The following is a 26,092-nucleotide window of genomic DNA, read 5'->3' on the forward strand; positions in this document are numbered from 1 at the left end:
AAAAAGAAAGACAATTTGTGTCACGTGGCCTATGATGTATGCGGAAGTACTTGCAAGAAGAATGCCAAAACAATCCGGTGGACTCCACGCTGCACAGAAGTGAGTAACGAAATACAATTAAAAGCACATTTACAATGAAATCAGACCTGGAGCGGAAAGAGAATTCAACAGTCAATGTATTAAATTAATTTTAAGAAGCGGACTTGTTGAATGTTACAGAGTCGTTTAAGTGATACGATCTTTCATATACTTGGAGAAATTGCCTGATCTAGCGATAACATTTTGGTCTGTACAACAGGTATCGCTGAATTGTTGGCCTCTTTAGGTTTCCACATTAATCCAGTGGCGGTGATAATTAAGATGTCCATCTGACACGTGTTGCTTTCCTGCTTTCCTTTCCACAGTCTGAAGCCTTGTTAAACAGAGGAAATGTCGATTTTCCCACGAATTTCCCTGAAGCCTGAAGTGACTGAATATCTTAAGAGTGTCTTCTTAAACAAGGAGGTAAGAAGACTTCACATGCACTTCTTGGAATCGCTGTCTTCCCTTTCAAATGAAAAGATAACTCACTGAGGGAGTAGTTAGGATGCTACAAGTCGTCATTTATCGGCGTGTGCTTTCATTTAGCTGTTACAGTATATTTTCTGCAAATCTCTCTCCGCATAACAGTCACGAAAACCCTTTGAGAGTTACAAAACGGTTACATGTGACTTTCTAACAAGAAATATTAAGTAATCTTTAACAGAAGTCCTGCTCCCTTAAACACTGATGGGTTCTCTCGTTCATTTGTTTTTTACAAATCATTCATATTACATTTCTGTTGTATGCAGTCAGGCATTGAAAGAGCTCAGGAAACATTCTGGATACTGATTCTGAAAAACTAGTTAATTTATTCATTACTTCTAGGCTGGACTATTGTAATTCATTGTTACTGGGTTGATCTGAAAGCTCCCTAAAAGCCTCCAGGCACAACAAAGAAGCATCATATTACTCCTATGTTGGCATCTCTTCATTGGCTCCCTGTTAAATCCAGAAAATGAATTTAAAGTCCTTTTCCTCACATACAAAGCCTTTAACAATCAGGTGCCGTCATCTCTTAAAGACCTCATAGTAACTTATTATCCTAACGGAGCTCTTCATTCTCAGACTGCGGGCTTACTTGGGGTTTCTAGAGTTTCTAAAAGTAGAATGGGAGGCAGAACCTTCAGCCATCAGGCCCCCTTCCTGTGGAACCAGCTTCCAGTTTGGGTTCAGGGAATAGACACCCTCTGTGCTTTTAATATAGTTAAAGTATAGAGGTAGTTAGGGTTGGATCAGGTGACCCTGTCATTAGATTTTTGTCTATGCTCTTAGTCTGTATTTTGCAGAAAAGCACTTTATAAGTACCAGTCTGTTTACCATCTACAAACAGTTCTTTTGTGTTACTTCATCAACATAAAGGCACACTGTATGCTTTTTATTACCTAACCCTTCTATTTTATTAGGTTTTAACGGCGGTGGGTCATCAGGAGGCAGAGCATCGTTTCCACAAGCTGCTCTCATGTCTGTCTCACCCACCTTCATACACCTGCGTACGAGCCAGCACCCATCTCGCCCCCCTTGAGGAGATCAGGCAGCAGCTGGCAGAAGAGCTGAGGAAGGTGAGTCTCTGTCTGGTAACAGAATGTAGAGGGCGTAAGAAAACCCACACAATGGGCTTCGGTATTTGGTTGCAGTGTGTTGGAGTCATGCTTATTTAGTTTGTCATTGTTTTTCTAGCAGCTGATGTGCAGCTCGTCAGCAGAGGAAGTCTCTGTGCAGATTCTGCCACACCCACGAATTGCAGATGTGCTGATCCTTCCCGTTGAAGGTCCGAGGTATGCGAGGAATGCTTCAGATAACTCTTAATCTGCTCTGTAGAGGTCGCACTCAGCACCACTTGGGCCTCTGAGGTTCTCCAACAACACAGGAAATATTTCTGATAACAAAGGAACAACAAACACATCCTCAGATAGCTGCCAACAAACTGTCAGTCAAAGAGAAGAACGGCATTTTTGTGCGTGTATCCTCTGTAACCGTGTGATCGTTCTTTGTCCTGTACTCTCAGACCTGTGAAGCAGCTCGGCTCAGAGGTGGTGGTGGGCGCTCAGTGTGGCGGCGCCGTACTGAGAGGCGCTCACGTCTTCGCCCCGGGGATTCTCGGCAGCCCCAAATGTAAGACTTAACCTGTTAGCAGTCGGACGTACCGCCCACGGGACATTGGATGGTTTAGGGGACTAATTGGACTGCTAAGGGGTTAAAAACAGTAGAAGTGAAGTGAGGCTGTGAATACTTAGAGCAGTGGTGTCTTTGTTTTCTTCACCTGCTCTGTGATTTGGAAGCACGTTTTACTTTTTGCCAAAGTATCTTCATTTGTTCCAAGTGTTGATTATCTTCCTTAAACCGAACCGTGTGCTGTTTTGTTTTCTTGTTAGACATGAAGGCGGGGGATTTGGTGTCCGTCTTCTCTGACCTGGAGGGCAAGTGCACCCGAGGAGCCACCAGCTTCCGGGGGAAGAAGGTATTTGTGGGTAATGGAGTAGCGGAAATGGACCGCTCCACTATCTTCTGCACAGATGAGCCTGCCAGGTAAGTAAACACTGTCTTTTTTAATTCCATATTCAGACCGTTCCACAGTTTCACTCCATGAGCAGAAACACAAAAGCTTTTTCTAGTACGGACCTTCCCTGTTTTGAAGTTAGAAAAACCCCTTAAATTATAACTTCCTTCTTTCAAAATAAACATACTCTGAATATTACCTGGCAGTTCTTTATTTTTTGCTTTGAATAGAATTTGTTTGAAATAATTTATGGTCTCTAAAGAACTCTTGTATGTTTTGAAATGCTATGTTGAAAATCCCTTGCTCTTTTTTAAAAGCACCTTGGACAATGTGGATAGAAACTTTAAATTTACTCTTCATCTTAGAAACGTGTTAGCTGATTAGTTGTCGTCTTTTTTCCTTTCAGAGGTATCGGTATCCGAATGGTGGAGCCGCTTTACAGAAGTCCGTCCTTTGATGGTGTTTTACCTAGCCTAGCGTTCCTGCAGGTATTTTTTATTAGAGCCGCAGTGAGCTAAAGTCGGTGTAATAAACTAGAACCGCATTGGACCTTTATTAAAGTGGACCTATAATTCTGATTTCCAAAATAATCCGTATTTTCTGTTATAACTGGCTTTGTTGTAGCCCCTCAATTTATCCTATGGCTCAGATAAACTGTCCTGTATTGTTCTGGAACAGCTGCACCTTGCAAACAAATGGTTTGAGCAGCAGGTGGATCAGGAGTCTGATAGGATATCCGCTCTTTATGACATCATACTGATCCAAGAATTTAAAAAACTGCCTAAAACATTCCTACAGAATGACAGACAATGTAGAATAACGTATTAGGTCCATTTTAAAAAGAGCAGCAGTGAGGTTTCAGTCTGAATCAACCAGGAACTGTATTGTATACATGTTATGTCCACATCACTGCCCATACTGAAGCGAATCCATGTTGCGCAGAACCTCCCGTCTGTGGTTGTGGGACACGTGCTCGGGCCTCGCCCTGGGGAGCGCATCCTGGATATGTGCGCTGCGCCTGGAGGGAAGACCTGCCACATTGCTGCGCTCATGGGAGATCAGGTTCTTGTGTCCAGATGCGATCATAATTAATATTCAGAGTATTTTTGTTTTTTTTTAATGCAGTGATTTGACTGGTCCATGTGGATGGTATGTTGCCCATGAACTAGAATGAATTTGACACCAGTGATTTAGATCTAGGTCTCAAGCAACACTTTACATTAACTGTTAACATAGAAAATGATCCAAGTGGAATTTAAGTACATTTAAGGTCAGCATCCGTACCCCACCAAAGGGGCCCACCACCACCCCACTGGGGGGCTGGTCTGTGTCCAGCCTGGAGGAGAGGGCGGACAACAACGCGTTCATCTTTGTGTAATAAAATTAGTGATGAGATTGTGTCCTTGTTAGCATTTACTTGATTTAACTAAAACGTCTCCTGAGATAAAAACAAGCAGTCTAGGATTGTAATTTGTGAAATTTCCTTCCTTTTTAAGTTGTTTCTAATATTTTTCTTTTTCTCCGACACAGGGAGAGGTCGTAGCCTTGGACAGGATCCGGAATAAGATCGACCGCATTCGTCAAAATGCACAAATGTTGCATTTGCAAAGCGTGAAGGCGCACTGCTTTAACAGCACTCTGGCTGTGAGCAGTGACCCAGCACAGGAAACTGAAGGTACAGTCCAGAGTTTATCTATGATGTAAATCTCCGGGGTTCATAATAAATAGGTAGCAGCTCAGTGTCTGTGTTTCCCAGGACCTCCGTTCCCTCCGGAGAGTTTCGACCGGGTTCTGCTCGATGCTCCCTGCAGCGGCCTCGGACAGAGACCCAACATGGGCAGCACCTGGAGCCTCAAAGAGATCTGCTCCTACCAGCCACTGCAGCGCAAGTTATTTCATGCTGTAGGTTTTACTTCACACACATAAACCACGTGTTATCATCTTAACATCACAGCAGTACTAGTGTTCTTTAACCTGCAGGTGGCAGCATTGGATAGAAATTCCACTGCAGCTTGATCACAGCTCAGATTTACTTGTTTAACGTCACTGTGAGGTTTGAAGCTCACTTCTCAGGCTTATGTGCAGTTTTACAAGTCTGTTCAAAAGTGCGCAGAGAAAGCAAACTGTCATTTCAAATTTCTGCGAATAACCTTTCGAGACCTGATCATTCTCTGTGATTTCGATTAAAAAAGTTCAATTGAATTCAATTTTATTTATGTAGCACCAAATCACAATAACAGTCGTCTCAATGTGCTTTATATTGTAAGGTAAAGACCCAACACTGATACAGAGAACACAGAGAAAACCCCAACAATCACTTGCATGGAAACCAGCGCAGAGGACATGCTTCGTTAGAGCTTCATCAGTGTTTCCTATTCCTATTTTATTTACAATTAGAACACAGAAACCACATCAAATGTTTAGAAAATGAAGATGAAGCATTTTAAGAAAAATATGAGGTCACTTTGAATTTGATGGCAGCAGCGTGTCTCAAAAAAGTTGGAGGAGGCCGTGTTTACCGCTGTGTGGCATCCCCTCTTCTTGTAGCAGCAGCCTATAAACATCTGGGAAGTGAGGAGAGCAGCTGCTGGAATTTTGGGAAAAGAATGTTGCCCCATTCTCGTCTGATATAGGATTCTAGCTGCTCAACAGTCCTGGATCTTCGTTGTCGTATTTTGTGTTTCATCATGTGCCAAGTATTTATAGCTGGTGAAAGGTGCAGGCCACTTCACTAGTCAGAGAATCTTCTACTATGAAGCCATGCTGTTGGAATAGATGCAGTGTGCAGTTTAACAATATTTTGCTGAAATTTGCAAGGCCTTCCCTGAAAAAGACAGTTTGGAGCAAAATACCTGCATATATCTTTCACCACTGATGTGGCCTTTCCACGTGTGCAAGTTGCCAATTCACTAATGCACCACTACACCAAGAAAGGCAGTCTTTTGAACTGAATGCACACCCAGAATGTGATAAATGATGAGAATTAGAGATAATAGATCCGGTGTGTTTTCCTTTCTCAAGTGGCCACAAGAGGATCTGTAATTTATTTGGTACTTAATTTTAAACCCTGGAGGTTACCGCTAAAAAAGAGCAGCAAAAAATGAACTGAAACCAAATAGTTTTGGTCCAGTGCTTCTAAAACTCACTAAAAAGTTAATAAAACCACGATTACACTGACTATAAAGCGAGTACATGAATACGTAGCTATCTGTGTCTCTGCAGGCGGTGCGGCTGCTGAAGAAAGGTGGTGTTTTGGTGTACAGCACCTGCACAGTGACTCTAGCAGAGAATGAGGAGCAGGTAGCTTGGGCCCTTGACACCTTCCCCTGCCTCTCACTTGTGCCACAGGTAAAGCACTTGAGCCACATGGACGTGACTGCAAATGTAAAAATCACAAAGTGAAACCTTTTTTTTTTGTTTTTCAGGAGCCCCACATCGGTGCTGAAGGCATGCCTGGAGCCGGCCTTCCACCTGAGCAGCTGCGCCTCCTCCAGAGATTCAGTCCCGAGCTGAGCTGGGAGCAGACGGAAACTACAGCCCCGCTCCCCTGCAGAGCCGACAGCGACACTATCGGCTTCTTTATCGCTAAGTTCCTGAAAAACTAACCCGAGGGCTCGCGCTCTCGCACGGGGCTCATATGAGACAGCAAAACGGGAACAATAGTGTTTATATTACGACACTCTGTGTGCTTTGACGGGCCAGTGTTGACAAAGAGCTCCCTGCGCTGTTTACAGCATCTGCCTCTTAACAGCTGCTCTCTAAAACCGTGGGCCATATAGGGATAAGCTTTATAAACACCAGGGGAGGGTTGGATGGAAGAGGGTGGTGGTTGGGGGGCACGTGGCGACGGAGTCTGGATGAGTAACGGCAAATGCAGCAGAAGCAGCACTGCGGTTGCTATAACAACAGTGACGACACAGCTGCCATGGTGACGGATTCGCTGGAGAATGGATCAGGAAGTAGGTGTAGAAAGAGGCCATGAGAGGAATTAACAATTTAGTGTCTTTGCAGCGCTGGAGACGACTGGGACATTTAATTAGGACTTCTGGAGCCTGCAGGAAAGAGGAGACGCTTGTGTTTGGCTCAGTCTCTGCATTCATCAGAAGGAAATGTTGCTCAGTTTTTCAGAATAAGAGCACATTTAAAGGGAGGCTGTTTCTGTTTTTGGAAGTGGTTAAGAGTAAAGATGTGAGAGGAAAAAGAGATGTTATTAAAATGATGACTTCCAGGATATTTAGACCTTTTTTAAATTTGTTTTTTACTAATAAAATAAGAGTTAATTTAGATAATTCCTTAAAAACAAGATGCCAAAATAGTCCAGAGGTTTTTTCATGATGGTAGGGTTTACTCCTAGAAGACCTTTGCATATGATCTCAAACCATTTGTCAATTGTTGTCTAAATTCCTTTTAACTAATTGTATTTAGCAGAGATTAAAAAGAATTTTAGCTAATTTTTTTTCCTTTTTCTCTTTTGTTATTTATTCCTTTTTATGCAAGCAAAACACAAATCGTCTTATATTTGAACATTTAGTCAACACATCCCAGACAAACGTCACGCACTGACATTCAAAAAAATACCGCCACCTCTCATTTCTTTATATTTTGCTAGAAAAACAGGCGCATAGAATATTACTATACAGGACAAAAAACTGCTAAAGAGCTTGATAGTCAGTATTTGTTAGGACCATTCTTCAACACAGTCTGAGTTTTCTTAGGCAAGCTTTCCTGTAATTTCCTCAAGTAGTCTTCAGGAATAATTTTCTGGGCTTCAGAGCTCTTCTTTGGATGTTTGCTGCTTGTGTTTCATTCTCTGTAAGATCATCCCAAACTGCTTCATTGATGTTGAGGTCTGGGCCATGACTGATAGTGTTCCATTGTGTCTTTTATCCAGGTATTTTTTTTATTGCATTGGTAATAATTTGGATGCATTGCTCAATCAGACCTGTTACCACTGATTTTAAGCTAAGTTCTTGCATAACTTGGCATACCTCAAATTAAATGTTCTCCCTGTTTGCTTTCCTAATCATTGGCTTCTTGACAGCCATCGATTGTTTTTGCCTAAATATACAATTTAGTTGCTTCTTTTCTCTGTTGTATGTTGTACAACACTGGCTCGTCTCTTCAGTTAGGTGCCTTTTGTGCTTAAATTACTAATTAAAATGGTTTGTTAGACAGAAAAGGCTTAAAATGTTACAGAAACATCTGGCACTTTTTCATATTCATTAGAATATTTGGGGTCTAGATACTTGGTGCGATGAAAATCGACATTCAATGGCATCTTATTTCTCTGTGTGATCTTATGATCTTCAATTTTTCAAAGCTTTCTGATGTTCCCATAATGAAAGGCTTGGTAAAATAATTGATTCTCCACTTCCACTTCATATCTGCTCACACACATTATAGTCTGTTACATATTGCTACATGTTCACACGTGCTTATGGTTGCCAAATATAGGAACTAATTTATTCAGTGCAAATTTAAAATGGATGTCCAATAAATCCGCAGCCTGTGTGCAATTTATAGATCCGTGCCAGCAGTGCACCGACATCTGTCCCGTTCTTCTGACACGCAGTATTTTGAGGACCTTCACTATGACCTCAGCTCAATCCCCTTTCCTGGGAATAACATCAGACTCTTATCAGTCCACGCACACATCTGTCTGCGCTGCACTTCACCTCCCTGCATCTAAGCTGCATGTGAGTGCGGACTCGCTGCACCACTGAAGATTTGTTTTTCCCCGATTTCACATTAAAATTCAAGATCAAATATGCCTCATCTCCGAGTTTGTCTGTTATGAAGGCAGCTGTGAGTGTGTGTGGAGGCACCTTCCTATTTTAGATGCATCCCCTCAGCATTGTCATTCATGTCGGGGTTGTCATGACAACTCAGGAGGCAGGCCGGTGAGTCTACCTCAATTTTTCAGTGGAGTTTCAGATGACTATTTATAGACGCACCGTTTCCCTCCTCTGTCTGGGTCTTCTGCTGACACAAACATCAAAACGGTCTCCCACTGCGTCAGTCGTTTGTTTCCAACTTTATTCTTCGTATTTATGCAATATGTACACATGTACACTGTTATAAAATCTGTAGTGCTACCAATGTAGCATAGAAATGGACGAGTTTTTATAATTACAATTATCAGGCAAAAAAAACATTTAAAAAAAAGGTGAGGAGATGGTGTGTAAACAGAGGGCCAGAGTGCACGGACTCAAAGATCAACTAAAGTCTATTCAGGTTTTGATGATGTTGTTGACTCAGGCATATAGAGCAGGTAAAATATCCCCAAATCCATTAACCAGATCCTGTATTTTAATCAGAAGAGTGAAAAGAGGGCAAAAACTTAAAGGCAATATTTATCTGGTAAACACTTGGAATTATTTTTGTTTCTTTGGAATTTCAGAAATACCCACACTGAACAACATATCCTAAAATTAGCATTGTTTGTACTAAGAAATCAAAGTAGGACTTAAATGGAATTCATTAGAAAAGGGGTCAGGATTAATCCAAGATGAATCATCAGGACCTACGATTTGGTGGGAATGTTATATCAAATCCCTTTCACTTGAAACCAATGTGAAAAAGCCTGTTCCAATGTTATAAAATGTTTCTGGACCCATACAAAGAACAGTACTGCATGTGTTGAGAGGAAGTTACTGGAGAACTCTTTGTCTGTCTTGTAAGGCAAGACTAAGGTGCGCCTGCAAGAAGGCATGAATATGTTAAAACGTAACATCTAAAACCCGTGGAATCAAAAAAAGAAACTAAGCAGTAAGTGATGAACATAAAACGAGCAGTTTGACACTTTGGGAAATATGCTGTTAGAGTTAGAGCGATACCACTCTCATATACGAATCCCCCTCCCCCAGTAATGCCACAACCTGTTATTTGTAGGGTTTGTACAGATTTCACCAACACAAAATGGTAATTGTTGAGCTTTTAGAGGTGCTGGTAGGTGGTTTTTACCTTCAGAGAAACTGTTCACATGAGCTCTTTCCTCCTGTTTATTTGTGCTAAGCTAACCTGCTGTTGGCTCTACATTCCTACAGATATGAGAGTGGTATCAAGTTTTTCACCTGCTAAAAATCAATGCAGTCTGATATAACAGTGCTGCATTTATGAAGAGTATAGTATTCAGTTATTTTTTAAACCAAACAGTCATTGATTCAACTTTATGATTATTCTCAAATCTGTGATTTATACTTACTAAAGTACTGAAAGATGTTAAGCTTCTTAGAGATGCTACGCTTGGCTGATCCCTTACTCACAGTGGGTAGGTTTGGTAGAGTTTTTACACTGGATTTTCTTCTTGACACAACCCCAAAAGGGATTTGTGTTTGCTGTTTTGTCCAGTCTACCAATCAAAGTTGTCTCCTTGTGGACCCCTTGATCACTTCAAGAACTGCTGCTATTTTAAGTGTATTTCAGACTATTTGTAGTAGGACATTTATAGATGGTACAGGCCACCATTCAGGTCCTCTCCCCACAAATGCGTGCCTCAGAACATTCGTAAAACAGTCTGGTCCTGGTGGATAAACTGACAACTATGTGAATCTTGAAAATATGAAGACAAAAACGAGCATGGTCCTGACCTAAAGCACTGTCACTGGGGTTGGACTCTGTTTGGTTGCTTGGTTGTAGACTGAAAGCTAATTATCACGATGAGTTACAATCATGATAAACCTTAAAGCTGATCTGTTTAAAACAGAAGCTCTTTTGAGGTTTGTGGTTAAATCAGCACAAATGTGCAAGGTCTCAAGTGACCTAAAAACAGGAGCAGCTCTGAAAGCAGTCCAGAGGTGTACAAGCAGACTACTTAGAAAATCAGTAGTTTCTGTAGTTTTCAATGTAATTATGGGAAGTGTTATGGCTAACACAGAGAGACAGGCAACCATTCGCGCGCACATTCACACTTATGGGTAATTTGGATTAATCAGTTAACCTATCCCCACAAACTGCATGTCTTTGGACTGTGGGAGGAAGCTGGAGTACCTGGAGGAAATCCACGCAAACACGGGGAGAACATGCAAACTCCACACAGAAAGACCCTGGCCTGCTGGTGGAATTGAGCTCAGGACCTTCTTGCTGTGCGGCAACAGTTCTAACCACTGTGCCACCGTGCTGCCCTACACTCATTAGGTGTACATAATAAACTGGCAACTATGTAGGCAAGTGTTATTTCCCAAAGTGTCAAATTATTCTGCAACTACAACATCAAAGTATGATGGCTGGTCAACCCTCGCAGTAGTCTGAAGGAACAAATTATTCAAGTGGTAGCAAGCAATACAACTTAATAATAATAATAATAATATTAGAAACAAAAATTATAATGCTAATCACAGAAAGCACAGCTCAGTACAGAAAAAATTCTGCTTTTGTGTCATGCTTTATCAAACACAGGTTTAAAATATGCATATTTGAGAATATTCATGCATATCCACACATAAACAACGTCTATGCATAGATACACACATACATATATTCATATATTTATATTTGTATCTATGTAATCAAAATCCTGCCATTGAAAAAGATGCAACAGCATTTACAAAGAAGTGTACATAAATAGGATGCTGTGGTTTTTCAGGGTATAGCAGCACGATGGGAGGACAGAACAGAGTCCAGGAGGGCCTTGGGAGGGGTTCTGGTCTGTCACTGGTGGATGTATGAGTCTCTGGCCCATTCCCCTGCCTCACCCCTCTTTTTTGGAGCTACCTCCCCTTCTCTGTCCCTCTCTCTGTCCCGGTCGTAGTAGTGATGGTGGTGGTCGCGTGCTGGCCGGTGGTGGTGGTGAGAGCGCTGCTTGTTCCGCTCATTGTGGTCCTGTTCGCGCTCTTTGGAGCGCTGGTGTCCCGTGCTGTGACCGGCCTCGTCCGCCCCGCTGCGGTGATGGTGGTGGTGGTGATGGTGGTTGTGGTCCCGGTGGGGCAGTGGCTCGTAATGCTGTTGCTGCTGGGGATGCCCCTCCCCTTGATCCTCATCGTCCTCCTCTTCCTGCTGAAGACGCTGAGTGCGCGGCTCAGTACAAGCCGAGTCCTTGCTCTCTCGACTTTCTCGGCTCTCCCTGCTCTCGGGGGTCTCAGAGTCCAAAGTCTCTTGCCGGGAGAGGCCCTTGGCTTTACTGCTGTGATGGTGGTGATGGTGGTTGTGATGTTCAGTCCTGGTAGAAGATGACCGGTGGTGGACGTGCTGGGATCTCCTGGATGACTCTGTCCTAAGAGGCCTCTCCTCCTCGTTGCCCTCCTCCTCCCCCTCTGCGTCAGCATCGCCCTGGTCCAGGCTCTGGTGGTGGTGATGATGGTGGTGACGGTGATGGTGGTGCTGGTAATCCTCTCTGGAGCCTTTCCCCTCCACTTTATCTCCCTTCTGCTCTGTACTGTTTCCCTGAGATTAGCGACACACATCAGTCAGTACGATGGCACATACAAAACCAGAAAACATCACAGCAAGCACACGCAAACTAAAAATCACATCACCCCAGTTGTTTCACTTAAATTCACACAGAACTACAAAGAAGAAGATGTCACACTTGAACACACACGCTTTCTCGTCAAATCCATTCACGGCCAACTCTGACCCAGGAGTAAGAACTCAAAAAAGCAAGGCGTGCTCCTCGGCTTCAGCTTTCATCACTCGACCTCGCCGCACTTACCACACTAGCAAATACAAGCTCACTCCTGCTCCTCATCAATATCAGCGTTTTCTTCACTCTCAGTCTTACATTGTGATGGCAGTGGATAGAGAAAGGGCAGATAAGGGGATTATGCAGCATTTACAGATGACTGAAACTGCCCATAACGGTGAGGGTTGTTATAAAATATATTAAACAAAAACAATGGTTTAGAGCTGAGCTGAAAAGGAACTACATTAGAAAAGGAACTATTAAAAGTAAAATAAATGATTTCATGTTAAATACTAAAGTCCAGCTCTCTGTCTACGTCCAAACTGTCTCTAAACTGTTTTTATTCTATTGAGTTTTACATGTTTTGTGGTAGTTATACTTCAGGGGTCTCCTGTATCATCAGCATCAGCCACGATTAATCAAATGAACGTGATAACAGCATTGTTTTGACCTGTTAATATGAATTTTGTTCCCATCTCTTGAAGCGTGTTTTGTCTCTGCTAACTCTTTTCTTGCTGTCAGCTCCTGTTCGTCCTTTTATATTTGATGTTTTCTCTGATCTAGTTCCTCTTTATGCATCAGAAGGTTCTTGTAGAGCATTTTAAATTCAGTTTCTTCCTTAGTATTTCATACCCTTGTACCTATCCTAGATAAAGTAGATTATTCTTAATTTACACATTACCTGTAGTGCATATGTTAAAGAATAACATAATATGAGAAAAGTAAAGACTTTTAGCAGACATTGTAGATGCAAACTACAACATTTTGTAATTCTTCAACGCTCTGATTTCTTTCATCTCTTCCTTTCTAATCCTGCCTCCCACACTTCTGGATCCCCTCCTTTTCCATGGCCTCCATTGGCCCAGAGTATGCTCAGCACTTGTACCTGCACGCCAGAGACCGGGGCCGTGCTGGAGGGCAGGCTGGCTGTGGGTAGCTTTGCTAGCACTGGGTCAGGGGGGCTGCAGCTGGTGGGGTGAGTGCTTTTCCAGTAGGCCTCCAGGTAATCAGCCATATGCTCACATGCGTCCTCCAGCTGGTTCTCATCAAGAATGATGTCAAACATTTCCTGCGAAAGGCGAAACGGGCGCAGTCAGAGTTGAAGGAAATGGAACGGAGACATGACAGGGTCAACAAAACCAGCCAGCGCTGATGTGGAACTTCACATTAAAAGACTTAAAGTGATCTTTAAGGAAACGAAAAACCATAAAAAAAACTCATCGGGGCAAGTTAGAAACAACTCACAGGATTAGACACTAGATAACATTAAGTATTCATTTTGCAGAAAATCTTAAACTGTAAATCCCTAAAGATACTGACTGCTATTTAAATGAAATTAAACCTCCGCTTTCACAATACTGGAGGGTTTGCCTCATTTTCTAAAATAATAAGTAAGCAGATTAGAGAGGGACGGAAATAGAACTGGCAGAAATTATAAAGGAATAAACAAAACCTGACTTCAGATATGCACAAATTAAAACCCAGAGCCAAAAAGAACAAAACTCCAAGTTATTTCACACACTGGATTAAAATTGGCAGTAATTTCGGTCCGCTGTGGAGACTTACAGGAGGGCACTGAGCCAGCTTGTCGGCGGCCACCATCTGGACATTGAGGTGTTTGGCCTGAGACTTGCCTCTGGACTTGATGAGCCGCTGTAACACCTGAAGGCAAATGAGGACGAAAGGCAAGAAGGTCACGGCTGTTTTTGACAAACTTAAATTAAAGCTTTGTGCCTGCAGCACACAAGTTTCTCAGCTTTAAACAGGAGCTTCTTTTGGAGGTGGACAATTAATGTAATCTTAAAAGGATTCATTTTACACAAATACAGATAGATAGTAATGAATTTTTAAAACCCATTTTTAGATGAGACCCCATAAATGTGGGTTGAAAACCTCAAATCCTAAAGCTCAACTGGTCAATTAAATCTGCCATTGGCACTTATATATGATATCTAGAGCCTGACCAATATATTTCTCTTGGTGATTATAATCTGTTCTTGAAATATAGAGTATCATCGGGTATGTTGTCCAGTCAGCATGTGGGATTTTTGTTTGTTTACAGAAAACAATGCAGAAAAAGCATAACTCTTTTCCCTCCTATCAGTAAGTTGCTAACTAGTTTGTGAAAAAGATAATAAACAATAACCCTGCTCATTTTAACACCAGCACACTGTATTTATTTGTGGTTATACTGGATATCCATCCAACTATCCATTTATCATGGAGGTATCCCAGCTGTCACAGGGTGAAAGGCGGGGCATACCAGAGACAGGTCACCAGTCACAACCATGCCTATGGTCAATTTAAAATCACTAGTTAACATAACATGCATGTATCTGGACTGTGGGAAGAAGCTCCGCTCCACGGGCCACCTTCGGACACATGACCGTCTTGCTAAGAGGCAACAGTGGGACCCCCTGCATCTCTGTACAACTGTGCATATAGAGTATATATAAATATGATATGAAAACTACTTTTTGTATTGAAATATACTTTTGTTTTATGTGTGCGGCAGGCTGCAATGTGCTACTACTGTAGAATAAACATTCAATATTTTCCACAAACTACCAGGTTCGTGCCACGTGGTGATATTTGATGGCTAATGTCAAACTTCTGTCATTAAATAGACTTTGTGTATGTCATAAATAAATATAACCTTCCCAAAATAAATACTGCCACATCCAAGACCATTTTGGGAGGCATGAAAATTAAACAGCCGTGTTGCCTGAAATCATTTAATGCAGCAATTTTGGCTATTTTTACTTTTGATACAGAATATTTAGCTCGTACTATGTCTTTACATTCATTTGTGCAGTTGCTAATGAAGTTGAGTAATTCTACTCATTTAACTGCTATTTATACAAATACAACATATTAAAAGTTACTCTTAGCGTATAAGAAGCAGCAGTTGGGTGTAATTAAGAGGCCAGGTGATAAAGAGCAATTTATTTTCCCCACTTCGAGTGTGATTTAATCTGCTGCCACTGTGATTTAAAGCTGGCATCTCGTGTCTGTTCATCAGCTATTGCTTTCTCTCATTTTCTGAGATGTGCTTTTTATTGATCACTGACTCATGAGCCTTTTGTACACTTGTTGAAGGTCGAAGTGATGAATCAGTCCTCTCACGCATTTTCTCACTCTCAAAGTAGCAGTCACGTCTGACATGCTGGATTTAAAGCCAGAGAGCAGTTGCAGAGAGACAATACAAGCGGTGACAAGACAGGACGACGTGAAGACAGACACACATAAACCAGCGGAGCTGACTAACACGTTTATGAGAGCACAGGGAACATCTGCTGAGCCGTTTTCTCACTGTCCTTATTTTCCATCATAGCACATGTACACTGGCAAGTGCATCTGTTCCTCTCTGTTCCTACAGACATCATTTCTCTTACCTTGGGTGAGGTGATCTTGACGTAGACAATGATGGGGGCGAGGGAAGTCTTTCCCAGCTGTGACGGGTGGTTGATGGTATCGGCGTCCAGAACCACCAGCTGTAACGTCCGCGCCAATTCGAAAATTCGCTCGATTTCACTCTGGACTTCAGCTGAAGGGAGACACAGAGGTCTGGGTTTATTCTTTTCAGAGCAGGAAATTATTTCTTATCAGTCGTCAGGGGGATTTATCATGATAGTAGCTTGTGTAACACTGGTTTGTTTTGCACTTTGTTTATCAGTGGCACACTTCCTCTTTTCTTTCTTTGCCACTTGATTGAAATCCCCCTATTTTCACTCCTTACTCAAAATCTGCACTCTCTTTTTCACCTTCTCATTGGGCGACAATCCTGCTACTCAAGTTCAACTTAGCCATTTCTTTGTTAGCATAACCAATAACTATATTTATGTTTATGGAAGTTTATGACCAAGAGGCTTAAGTCTAATCTTGTCTTTGTTTATTTTCCACACTGAGCAGTCCACTGGTGTTGTTTCCCCATTCATACTCACAACTGCAATTAATTTAAAGTTGGATAAATAAACTTTCATGCACCGGATCATAACTTAATAGCTGATTTCTTTCATGCATTCTTACCAGATCCCCTTAATGATTAAGTTCACTTCTGAAACCCCGATTAACACCAATATATCCTCTGTTGCTGACTTTCAAAGACATCACAAATCTTGTAGTGTCATCTAAAAACACCTCACAAGTTGTTTTGATGTGGCTGTGCAAATATATTTCATGATTACAGATAAAACAAAAAGAATAAAAACAAAAATGATCTCGTCTTTTAATAGCTGAGTTCGTTATCGCAGATCAGCTCTCTGCTAGGATGACAGAAAATGAACATAATAGGTCCCATTAATATTTATGCTTAATTTATTGCAAAATATTCACAAGATTAAAGATACTCCTAACTCCATATTTTATTATGGACTGTCCTAGAGTAGCTGTGTATGATTTAAATTTAAAAATACTCCTTATTTATCTTAAACCGAACAATGATGCATGCCTTAAGTTCATCTACTGTCTGAAAGAAGTTGTTTTAGCTCCACCCCCTCTCTCTTTAAGCTGACTCTTGTAATTGGCTGCCTCTCGTAAACACAAGTGATGTCATACAGATCCATGAGTGTAAAAAACATTGTCTTTTGGCTCATAGGGATTACTTGCCTTACTTTTGCTGGCCTCATTACTGGAAACTAGGGGCATGTTTAATGTGACCATCCACCACTGTACAAATATATATTTGACAGATTTATACCTGACGATGGCGCTAGATTAAAAAGGATCCCAAACGTGATTTCAATTTATTTTGAATATCTGTGCAAATTTTTGCAACAATCCATCCATTAGTTGTTGAGACATCCCATTTTAATGTGGATCCCTAGAGCCACACTGAAAGCGTGGCTAAAAAATGATTATTAGTTATTATTAAAGATGAATTTTTATGACTGCTCAGAGTCCATCAGTCATATAGTACGCCTTTTAAAAATCTGAGCCTGCATCAGTGATTTAGGGCATAGCTCTTTCTGCCTCACAGAGACTTAAATATTCAAAAGACATCATGACTTCAGGGACACGGCTTGGAGACTAATAGCTCTGAGTGAGTGAGGAGCCACATTATGTTACCTCTAACAGATACCGACTCTTACATCACACAACTCCCACTCCAGCAGATGACGACGTGACTGCAAAAACAATCCTACAAATAACTCAGGAAGGCCCAGTCCGGAGAGAAATCACGGCCAAGCTCCATGACTTCCAGTCCCAACAGTCTGAAGATAACATGAAAACATTCCAGCCTAACAGCTCATTCAAAATCTCATTTTCCAACTTAAAAATGCCACAGAGGGTCACCAGTTTCACGTGTTTCCAACTTTTCCTGAAATCATTTCATCCATCTTAATGGAGCACAGCTTCAAGCCAATGTCACTTTTGATGGTAAAATTCTCTTAAAAAGCCTTAAATTACATAGAAAGCAAATACATAACTCTTTGCTCTTTTGGCAGGAAAACAAAAGCTTTGAGAGACAAAATAAGAACAAAAAAATGACAAAACACACCCCGAGTGGTCCTTAACTTTAAAAGCTTTATGTTTAGTATATTAAATGAAAAAGTAGGTTTGACAAAGACTTCGTTTTCTGAAGAAGAACAAAGTCAAAGTTATAGTGTGGCGGCTCTCTGTGATCATTAAAAAACTGCACTTTTAACACACGATGTGCTTCTATTTTATGCTTTTTCCTGCCTTCTTCCTCTGCTGTGGCTGCTGACTGATGCTTCTGGTGATACATAGCAGAGATTAGCCTTGTCACCTCTGTTTGACTCCAGAATCTGTTTCATTCTAATCACATCTAAACCCCAATCAACCTCAGTCAAATCAGAGCGGCTCTTGAACTTATTACTGCATGTTTGCGCTCCATCTTTCATCCCAAACAAAAGAGGCCAGCCAAGGCCATTCAGGGCCGTCTAGAGTTATCGTTACCATTGTCAAGAGTTTCTTTAATCGTTTCCTTCCTTTTTGCTACGTAAGCTGGTCTCCTTGAAAACATTATGAATCAAAACACCAGATGTTCCCAGGCGTAGAGTTTTCTAAGAAACTTACCCAAATTTGAGCGTGTGTTGGAGCGTTCGATGATGGCGTGCTTGCTGGGATTGTTCAGGACTGAGCGTTTGGCAAGAGAGATGTCCGCCGTGACTCGAGTGATTGATATTCTGTCACGAGAAATGGGAGAAGTAATCAGTAGATCTGGGCTTAAAACGAGATGTTGCTGAGGGCAGCAGTTTTTATCCACTGCTTGAGCACATTTCCTGAAACACTGCTGCAGTTCTCAAAGCATTAAGAGCAATCATCACATCATTGAAAGCCCTGCATCATGCTCACTATAAACATTTAGGCTACAGCGATCAGGCATGACATTATGGCCACCTGGCTAATAGTGTGTTGGTCCCTGCTTTGCTAAACAGCTAAAAAACTGCAATGCATTGTGTATTCTCACACCTTCCTACCAGAACCAACGTTAACTTCTTCAGAAATTTGAGCTACCATAGCTTGTCTGTTGGATCGGAAAGAGGATCACTAGATAGTGACCACTGCAGACCGGGAACAGCCCACAAGAGCTGCAGTTTTGGAGTTGCTCTGACTTAGTCTCCTAATGTTCCCCTAATGTATCCCACCAACCCACTAACAGGTGCCATGATGATAATAATCAGTGTTATTCACCTCACCCGTCAGTGTTCAAAATGTGATACCAGATCGGCGTATGTGTGACTAAAATGAGACTTCCCTTCATTGTTGCTTTAAGTAAAGGCTCTCGTGTCATAAAGGTGGTGTCCTACACACAGGAACTCCAGGGTAAAGGGACAGTTCACTCTAAATTAAAATCTACATGTTTAACCTCTGCTGTGCAGTGCTGCTTGTTTTTGTTGATGTTTGGTTTCCCAGAATTAGAGATACTGGTTGTAGAAATGTTTGCTTCTCTATTAAATATACTGCAGCTGAACAGCACTTGCTTTGCGATGCTCAACGCTTCCAAAAATACATCTGAAGAACTCAGCAGCAATTCCTTTGAGAAACCATGACCTAGTTAGTCAAACAAAAAAATCCACCACCCCTGTTCTACTAAAAGAAGAATGTGACTTGTTACCATTACAGCTCAACCAACTGGGACATCATTAATGATTACATCTTAACACGAGCACAAATGCCAAGAAAATATACTTTAGACTAATGTTCTTCATCTATTTATTTATTTCTCTTTTCTTTTAATGCTTATTGACTTGTTGCAAAGGCAGCTTCTGTGACAGCACTTCAGTCCCTGACGAATTTCCCTAAGCGGACAATGAAGTCGTATTGTATTGTTTTTCATTGATCGTGTTCATCAAATGCAAACAGTTTGTCAATACTGATACTATATCACAACTGCTCACCCTTCCCTGCAGACATTTGGAGGTGTTTTGGGGAGTGCTGTGCATGGTTTCACTAACTTTTCCAGATTTTGTAGATACAACGAACATGAGCTAAAGAGCCTTAACAGCTCAGTCAGTGGTTGAACACCCGGGGAGCTCTGCTGCATGTCATTCCTCCCCTCTCTTTCCTCTGTCTATCTGCTGTGTTATATAAATAAAGGAAAAGTATCCCACATAAAAACCATGTGGATGTTGTTAATGTCTGATCTGTATTTGCTGGAAAAACATTAACTGAAATAAAACGAACTAAAATAATATTTGTCCCTACAAAACTAAATAAAAAAAAATACGAGAAATGTTTTCAGTTTAAGTCTTTGTCGGCTCGGTCAAACGTGTCAACGCTGTCAGGCTGACGAGGCTTTGGTGCATATGTTTACTGGGACTGAGATGTCTGTGTGACTGTGGTTGTCTGTAGTTGTTTGCTTTGCTGTACTGTGTCACGTCTTGCTCTGAAACTCCGGCAAAACCACCCATGTCAATAACAAAAACGAACACTAAAGCTAGTGAAAAACACAAAAACTAAAGTGAAATGAGCACATCCACTGTGGGAACTAAACGAAACTGCACTGAATAGAAATCAAACATGTAAAACTTAGAAGTATAACTACAGCACAAAGAACATGCAAAACTGTAACAACTCCGGAAACAGCGCTATGAACAGTATGTGTTTATAATTGAGTTTGGGCATGTTACTAACTTTAGTAACACGAACTTTACACAAGATAAATTAAAGTTTAATAATTTAAACATTTATTTTATACATTTTGAGGATTTATAACATGTGTATGCTTATGAAAAAACATGTCTTTTGCAGCCCATAACTGAGGATTCTGTACCAAAGCAACAAGAGAGCGCATATAAAAATGCGCTGTGCATTTGAGACTCGCACACGGCGTAGGAATCTCGATTGCCAGGTGAAAACTGTGCCAAACCAACTAAGAAAAACTAACACCAAATCAAAGACAAATGTTAGAGAGCAGCAGCAGGGAATTACTTACAGGTGTAAATTTGTTTAAAACAAATCAGCAGATCAAACGGTATTCTCCGCAGCTGCTGATGATCTGAGTGGATCTTCGTGTTGTGCAACTTCTAAACTAAAAAACCTCTCTGCTCCGGGTGGGAGGATGGACTCAGCATTGAGTAAGGAGAATCCTGCTCGGCTCTAGGGCCCATTATGGCCTATTAAGGACATGGAGAGGGCCTATTTAAAGCAGCGGCACACATCTCCAGGCCAAACAAACTTGTTACACACTCCCTCAGCTAACCTCGAGGGAGAGATAAATACCAGCCTATAGACTTAGAAGAGTGAGGAAGGAAGCGGGATGGGAGCTTGCGTTTTTAAAAAGGTCACAGGAAGCTTACCTTCCCTCAAATCTGTGTTTCAAAAAGTCAAACAGCGCTTTTTGCATCATGTCTGTCACCTGCAAACGAGATTCAGGAGAGAGAACAAGAGTCAATAAGTTGGGTTTTCTAAACTACTAAAGAAAATACTAAAGAAAATTCAGTGTTGTGTTTGGAAAGTTGAAGCTTTGATGCACCTCGTAGCCCTTCAGTGACGGTCCAACCAGAACCACGGGCCGCATGGAAGGCACAACGTCGTACGGAGGAATGTGCTCCGTCTTCAGAAGGAGAGAAGAAGAAAAACAGTTACACATTTATGGAGACCAAGTAAACGCTCACCATCACAAATCACTTAAGGGGGTGGAAAAACAACGAAGTAGACATTTTAAAAGCACTGAAACATTATGAACCATGAAACGGGACGTCCGAGCTGGTTCGAAAAAAAAACAACAAACAAGCTTTGATTTATAACCGATTTGGCAGTTTGCTGCAGAAACTTTAATGATGACACTTCAAAGGAGGTTACCGTAAACGAAAAATATTTATGTATGTCAGATCGAGTCTCTCGTGTCATGGTTCTGATTCCGCTGAATAAAAGGGAAGCTAAATGATAGGAAAGGTTAGTCAGGGAGTGAGAAAGAAGCCCGAGTAGATTAACAGAAGCTTTGACTGAAAACACAAAATTAGGACACAGTTAGAAAAACTCGCTCACTGCTGTACGGACAAAAACGGACCTCAGTTTGTGGAACAGCCTGTTTTTAATCAACACTTCGACTGACCTTATTATGAGGTCAACACGGTCCATGATGTGACTTTTGCACATAATATAAACAGTTATTTTTCTTTTATGTGATGCCTTCTAAGATGCCTTTAATTACACTTAAAAAATACTTGCAAGTATGCACATGCAGCACTTAGCATATTTATTAGACCACCTATTATTATATAATATTTTAGAAATGTAAAAAATTATATTGTTATTGATGACGCAAATGAACTGAATTCATGTTTTTATACCCAAATTTGATCCAGCACACTGTAATCCTCGAAGAAAATAAGAATCAATCAAGCATAACATTTAACCACTAAAACTACATTTTCTTTTTGGGAATGCAAATAAATAGCTACATAATAACACTAACAACAACACTCATATTGTGTTTTACAATGGGGGCTTTTTTGTAAAACAGTAAGTTTGAACATTCATGAATAACATGCATTGAAAATACGGTTTTGATTGAACTGGTGCATTCTGTTAATTAATCATTACAGAAACATAAAAATGATTTTGATTATTACCAATACAGTTAATTTAAGGCTGAACACTGGGTGTTTCACTGTGAGGCTCTCCGGTGCAGAATGTCATGTGGTATGTTTATGAGAGATCATAGACTGATATAATCACACAAATACTTTTGTATTTTTACAATTTACGGTGAACATGCATATATTAATAAAGAAAAAAATAGTTGATTCATAGAGATGAAATTTTTTTATTTGCAACCCTATTCGAATTATTTTTCTAATACATTTATAAACTACTGAAACTTCTGATACATTCTTGCATTTGTGTTTTTAGTGAACTCACTGTTTTAGTGGAAATTTGTGTATAATGTTTTTAAGACTGTCTTCTTAATCCTTGCAAATATTAGCATGTGGTTTCAGAGAGGAAATGCATTATGGTCTGTGACAGCGAGCCAATGACCCTCATACCTCTGTGTCCCGCTGTCTGGAAGAACAGCGTGTTTGAGCCGAGAAACAGAGAGAAGGTTTACTTCTGCTTTCTCTGGCTACTTAAAAGGACTGCTGACATTATTTTCTTAGTCATCCCTTATTTGTCCTCATGTCCGGGCAGTTCTTTCGATCTGTGTTATCTTTTTACGATAAGTGTTTCAGACGATTTATTTAGACTTTCTTGTTGCAGTCTGTTGCTCCCTCTTACTCATCCCTTCAGCTCTAAACATTTTCTATCTAGCATTCGCTGTCGTCAGTGAGCTTCCCCAGAGACGCTGTGGGAACTGATGCGCACTACTGCTGACTAACATGCCATCAATGAACAATGTAGCTCAGCTTAAATCCTTTCAGTAGCATATTTAACTTCTAGATTACATGGTTACTGTAATCATGGGAAACAAGCTCTACTATATCCTTAAGTCCCACAGCAAACAGCATTTATTTATTTCAGCTGTCACTAATGAAAAATATGAGTAGTGAAGCATAAGAATGGGCAAAGACATGCCCCACTGAGTTCTTGCTGAGAGTTTCATGGGAAGAATGATACAACTCTTCTAAAGCTGCCCATCAGCACCACAAATGCTTATAAATTCATTATTCTTTGCTTAATCCATATAAAGTGCATGAAACAACAAGCTGCTGCTTTATGAGGTTTTTATGTTGACCTACAGATATGTTACAAATAAAGAAACAGGTTTCAGTGTGCTTTGGCAGTCTCCATGTTTCTGTTAGTCTGCTGGAGGATTGGACCTGATTATGTTATAGTGAACTAAAGCTAAACCAAAACTAAGTTGAAATAACACTTCAATGAATTAAAAATAAAACCAAGATCAAACTATATTATATGTTTTACTTACATAAATGAAATGTAACAGGAGTTTCTTTAGTTTTAATCTTTGTCATTTATCAAATGTGTCAGCAGAGCCACCCTGAGGAGGCTTCAGCACATTTGTTTATCTGGACTGTGATGACGGTGATCCAAAGCCTCTCACAGGTGTGCAGCTGGAATGCTGCAGTATATGATTTGGACCACTTTTTGCTTATAAAATGATTCAGTGACCCCTCATGTCCTGAAGACGAAGACTTTTATGATGTTGACAGAACATCCATATCTCCTGACTCTAGAGGTTAGGATTCCAGCTTTCCTTTAATTTGTCAATCATCATTTCTTGGCTTTTCATGTTTTCTGTTTTTATTCTCTTTGCCTTTATACTCTAGCTTCATATTGATAAAAGACAGCACCATGGCATTACTTTTCTCATCAATTGTAGCTCTCACCAAGAAACAAGCTGTTCACACTGAGATCCCAAATTTACACACAAAACAATTACAACACACAGGCTGGCAGGAGCGGTGAGTAGTGTGAGTACATTGGTGAGTCTATGCTTAGGAAATGCATTGAGAGTTTTTCACAGCTCAGACCATGAAGGTTATCCCCACACCCTGCTGTGCTGGTGCGGTGCACACAAAGACTTACCGACTTCTGCTTCTGTTTAGCTGTGGCAAGACGAAAGAGGAAAAAGAGAGAGGTTAGGAAAAGGCATGCATGCTAAGTGTGGTGTGAACGCCGAGGGACAAGGACGATGGTGTAGACAAACAGGAGGGGCGCTGCGTGTAGCTGAGCAGCCATAGGCATTTTAGTCAGAGCCGTGCGGACGGATAGAGAAGAAGCGAGGGTCGGGTAGCTCAGGTAGAGTTTACCTTCTTAAAGAAGGGCATTCGTTTCTCTTTTGCTAGGGGTGACATGACAGTGTTTGGACTGGCTTTAGGGGAGCGCAGGTTGACTGGAAGCTCATTGTCCTCGGGGTCTAAGCCTGTGGCGTCTATGTCAATGGCTACCCACACAGACAGACAAGAGCATCGTCACATGGAGGTGAAGACAGGAGGTCACAGGTAGCGGGTAGGATTTACATTGAAAGTAGCACAGAATGTAGGTACTACACAAAAAGTACATGAAACATGTAAAAGTACAGTTATGGCAAAAATAATGTCTGTTTTACTGAGGTTAGGAACACGTACACCTTACCTACAGCTGGATTTCAGTGACTAAATGTTGATTCAAAATACTAACAAATCTATTAAATACAAAATTGGACTTTCACCCCTGAAGCTGCTTACCAGATGAAGGAGGAGTAGATTTCCGTGAGTTAGGAACAACTTCACCTAAACTAGATGATGAGTTTGCTCCCAATTTACTGAAATGATAAATAAATTTTTAACATTAGGCCAACAAAATTGAATATCTAATGATGTGCACATTCATAATAAATTATCTCAAAGCTAAAGCAAAGGACTTTGGTGTGCACGAGTCTGTTTACCTGGAGTGGAACTTGCCCTGCTTGGCTCTCTGCTCCTGGAGGATACGAGTGTTTTCAAGCTTCACTAGACTGGGGATGAAACCGATTTCACAGCCTTCTTTCACCAGGCGTCCTATCCACCAGTCATTGTTGTACTTCTACACATACACAAAATTCAAGAAAGTCATCTCAAACATCCTCCTTTTTATTGCTGCCGTCATCTTTCTTTCCATATGGCATCGACAAACTACCGTACTGAACAACACCTCCAGCTCACCTCTTTGACATGGAGGAAGTCTTTAGCCTCAAAGGAGACGGCCATGCCTGGCACAGGGACATCATCGTCGTGACTCGGGCTGTAGCTGACATTTGTGCGGACGGCAAATGCAACTGGTTTGGTCTAGCAGAAGGGACAAAGGAGGGAAAAAAAAAGAAAATGTCAGATTTCACAAGCGATAATTTGCTTTCAAACTGGAGGAAATCAAGCACAGATTCTAACACGAGTGGGGAGACAGTTGCTAAAAGTTTTTATTTTAATCTTTTTCGAACACTACTGCCAAGCTGTGATCCTCGGCTTTGTGTGAGGTGTAAAAATAACCCCGGGTGAGAGATATCAGCAGCCTCTGACTCATCCAGACTTCGTCTAGTCTTCTCTCCACAAATGAGCTGCCTGCTTTTCTGTCTCTCTGCTACATGCTACAGCACTCACATGTTACAAGTTCAAATGATGCAACATGTTACCAACCGCAGCACCAGTAGTACAAGTACGCTCAAGCAAAATCAGCACTTGCGTAAATGGTAAATCATAAATCAATCCGGCATTCTTTACAAAGACAGAATCAATACTGACCTCCTTATACGATCACTGTAAAGCTTTTACTTCAAGACAAAAAGTCATTGAGATAATGCATAAAGCTAATAAAATGTTTCCAGGCAGGGAAATAACAATCTAACACTGCTGACTGTCCACAAACTGCATGAAACAGCACTGATGTAGCTGCACCGTTCAATAAAACCTCCCCTGCCCACAGTGACACGTTACCCTGCTACAAAAGATTAAGGATCACATCATATGCTCACATACAAACACTAAACTAGTTTCTGGGTTTGTTTTTGCAAG

At 41.1% G+C, this 26,092-nt stretch overlaps 2 protein-coding genes across 11 annotated transcripts in view; one reads left to right on the plus strand and one right to left on the minus strand.

Annotated features, from left to right (window-relative positions):
- Positions 1-39: 39 nt before the first annotated feature.
- On the plus strand, positions 40-7,305 carry nsun6 (NOP2/Sun RNA methyltransferase 6). 2 transcript variants are annotated; one of them, XM_005738798.1, is made up of 12 exons: positions 40-99; positions 405-504; positions 1,485-1,640; positions 1,759-1,856; positions 2,087-2,193; positions 2,454-2,607; positions 2,985-3,066; positions 3,521-3,640; positions 4,109-4,253; positions 4,335-4,480; positions 5,801-5,926; positions 6,004-7,305. In XM_005738798.1, the coding sequence occupies exons 2-12, from the start codon at positions 430-432 to the stop codon at positions 6,181-6,183; spliced, it is 1,389 nt and encodes a 462-aa protein (XP_005738855.1). In that variant the 5' UTR covers positions 40-99; positions 405-429; the 3' UTR covers positions 6,184-7,305. The 2 variants fall into 2 exon arrangements, with proteins under 2 accessions (XP_005738855.1, XP_013767775.1); XM_013912321.1 differs by having other exon boundaries at positions 1,762-1,856.
- Positions 7,306-10,651: 3,346 nt separating this feature from the next.
- The window catches only part of cacnb2a (calcium channel, voltage-dependent, beta 2a), a 68,138-nt gene continuing 52,697 nt past the window's right edge, over positions 10,652-26,092 (minus strand). For 6 of the 9 annotated variants that reach the window (XM_005738799.1, XM_005738800.1, XM_005738803.2 and 3 more), the window contains 11 exons: positions 25,250-25,372; positions 24,994-25,130; positions 24,794-24,870; positions 24,377-24,510; positions 21,139-21,219; positions 20,963-21,021; positions 18,237-18,346; positions 15,593-15,744; positions 13,764-13,859; positions 13,084-13,266; positions 10,652-11,959 (listed from right to left, as the gene is read on the minus strand). In XM_005738799.1, the coding sequence (XP_005738856.1) occupies positions 11,228-11,959; positions 13,084-13,266; positions 13,764-13,859; positions 15,593-15,744; positions 18,237-18,346; positions 20,963-21,021; positions 21,139-21,219; positions 24,377-24,510; positions 24,794-24,870; positions 24,994-25,130; positions 25,250-25,372 (1,884 nt within the window). In that variant the 3' untranslated portion in view covers positions 10,652-11,227. Of the gene's footprint in view, positions 11,960-12,427; positions 13,267-13,763; positions 13,860-15,592; positions 15,745-18,236; positions 18,347-20,962; positions 21,022-21,138; positions 21,220-24,152; positions 24,173-24,376; positions 24,511-24,793; positions 24,871-24,993; positions 25,131-25,249; positions 25,373-26,092 lie in introns of those variants that run through there. The other 3 variants (XM_005738802.1, XM_005738806.1, XM_013912356.1) reach the window with 2 other exon arrangements.

This window comes from Pundamilia nyererei, unplaced genomic scaffold, assembly GCF_000239375.1.
Source record: "Pundamilia nyererei isolate P.nyererei 1_Seehausen unplaced genomic scaffold, PunNye1.0 scaffold00087, whole genome shotgun sequence".
NCBI classification, from domain to species: domain Eukaryota; kingdom Metazoa; phylum Chordata; class Actinopteri; order Cichliformes; family Cichlidae; genus Pundamilia; species Pundamilia nyererei.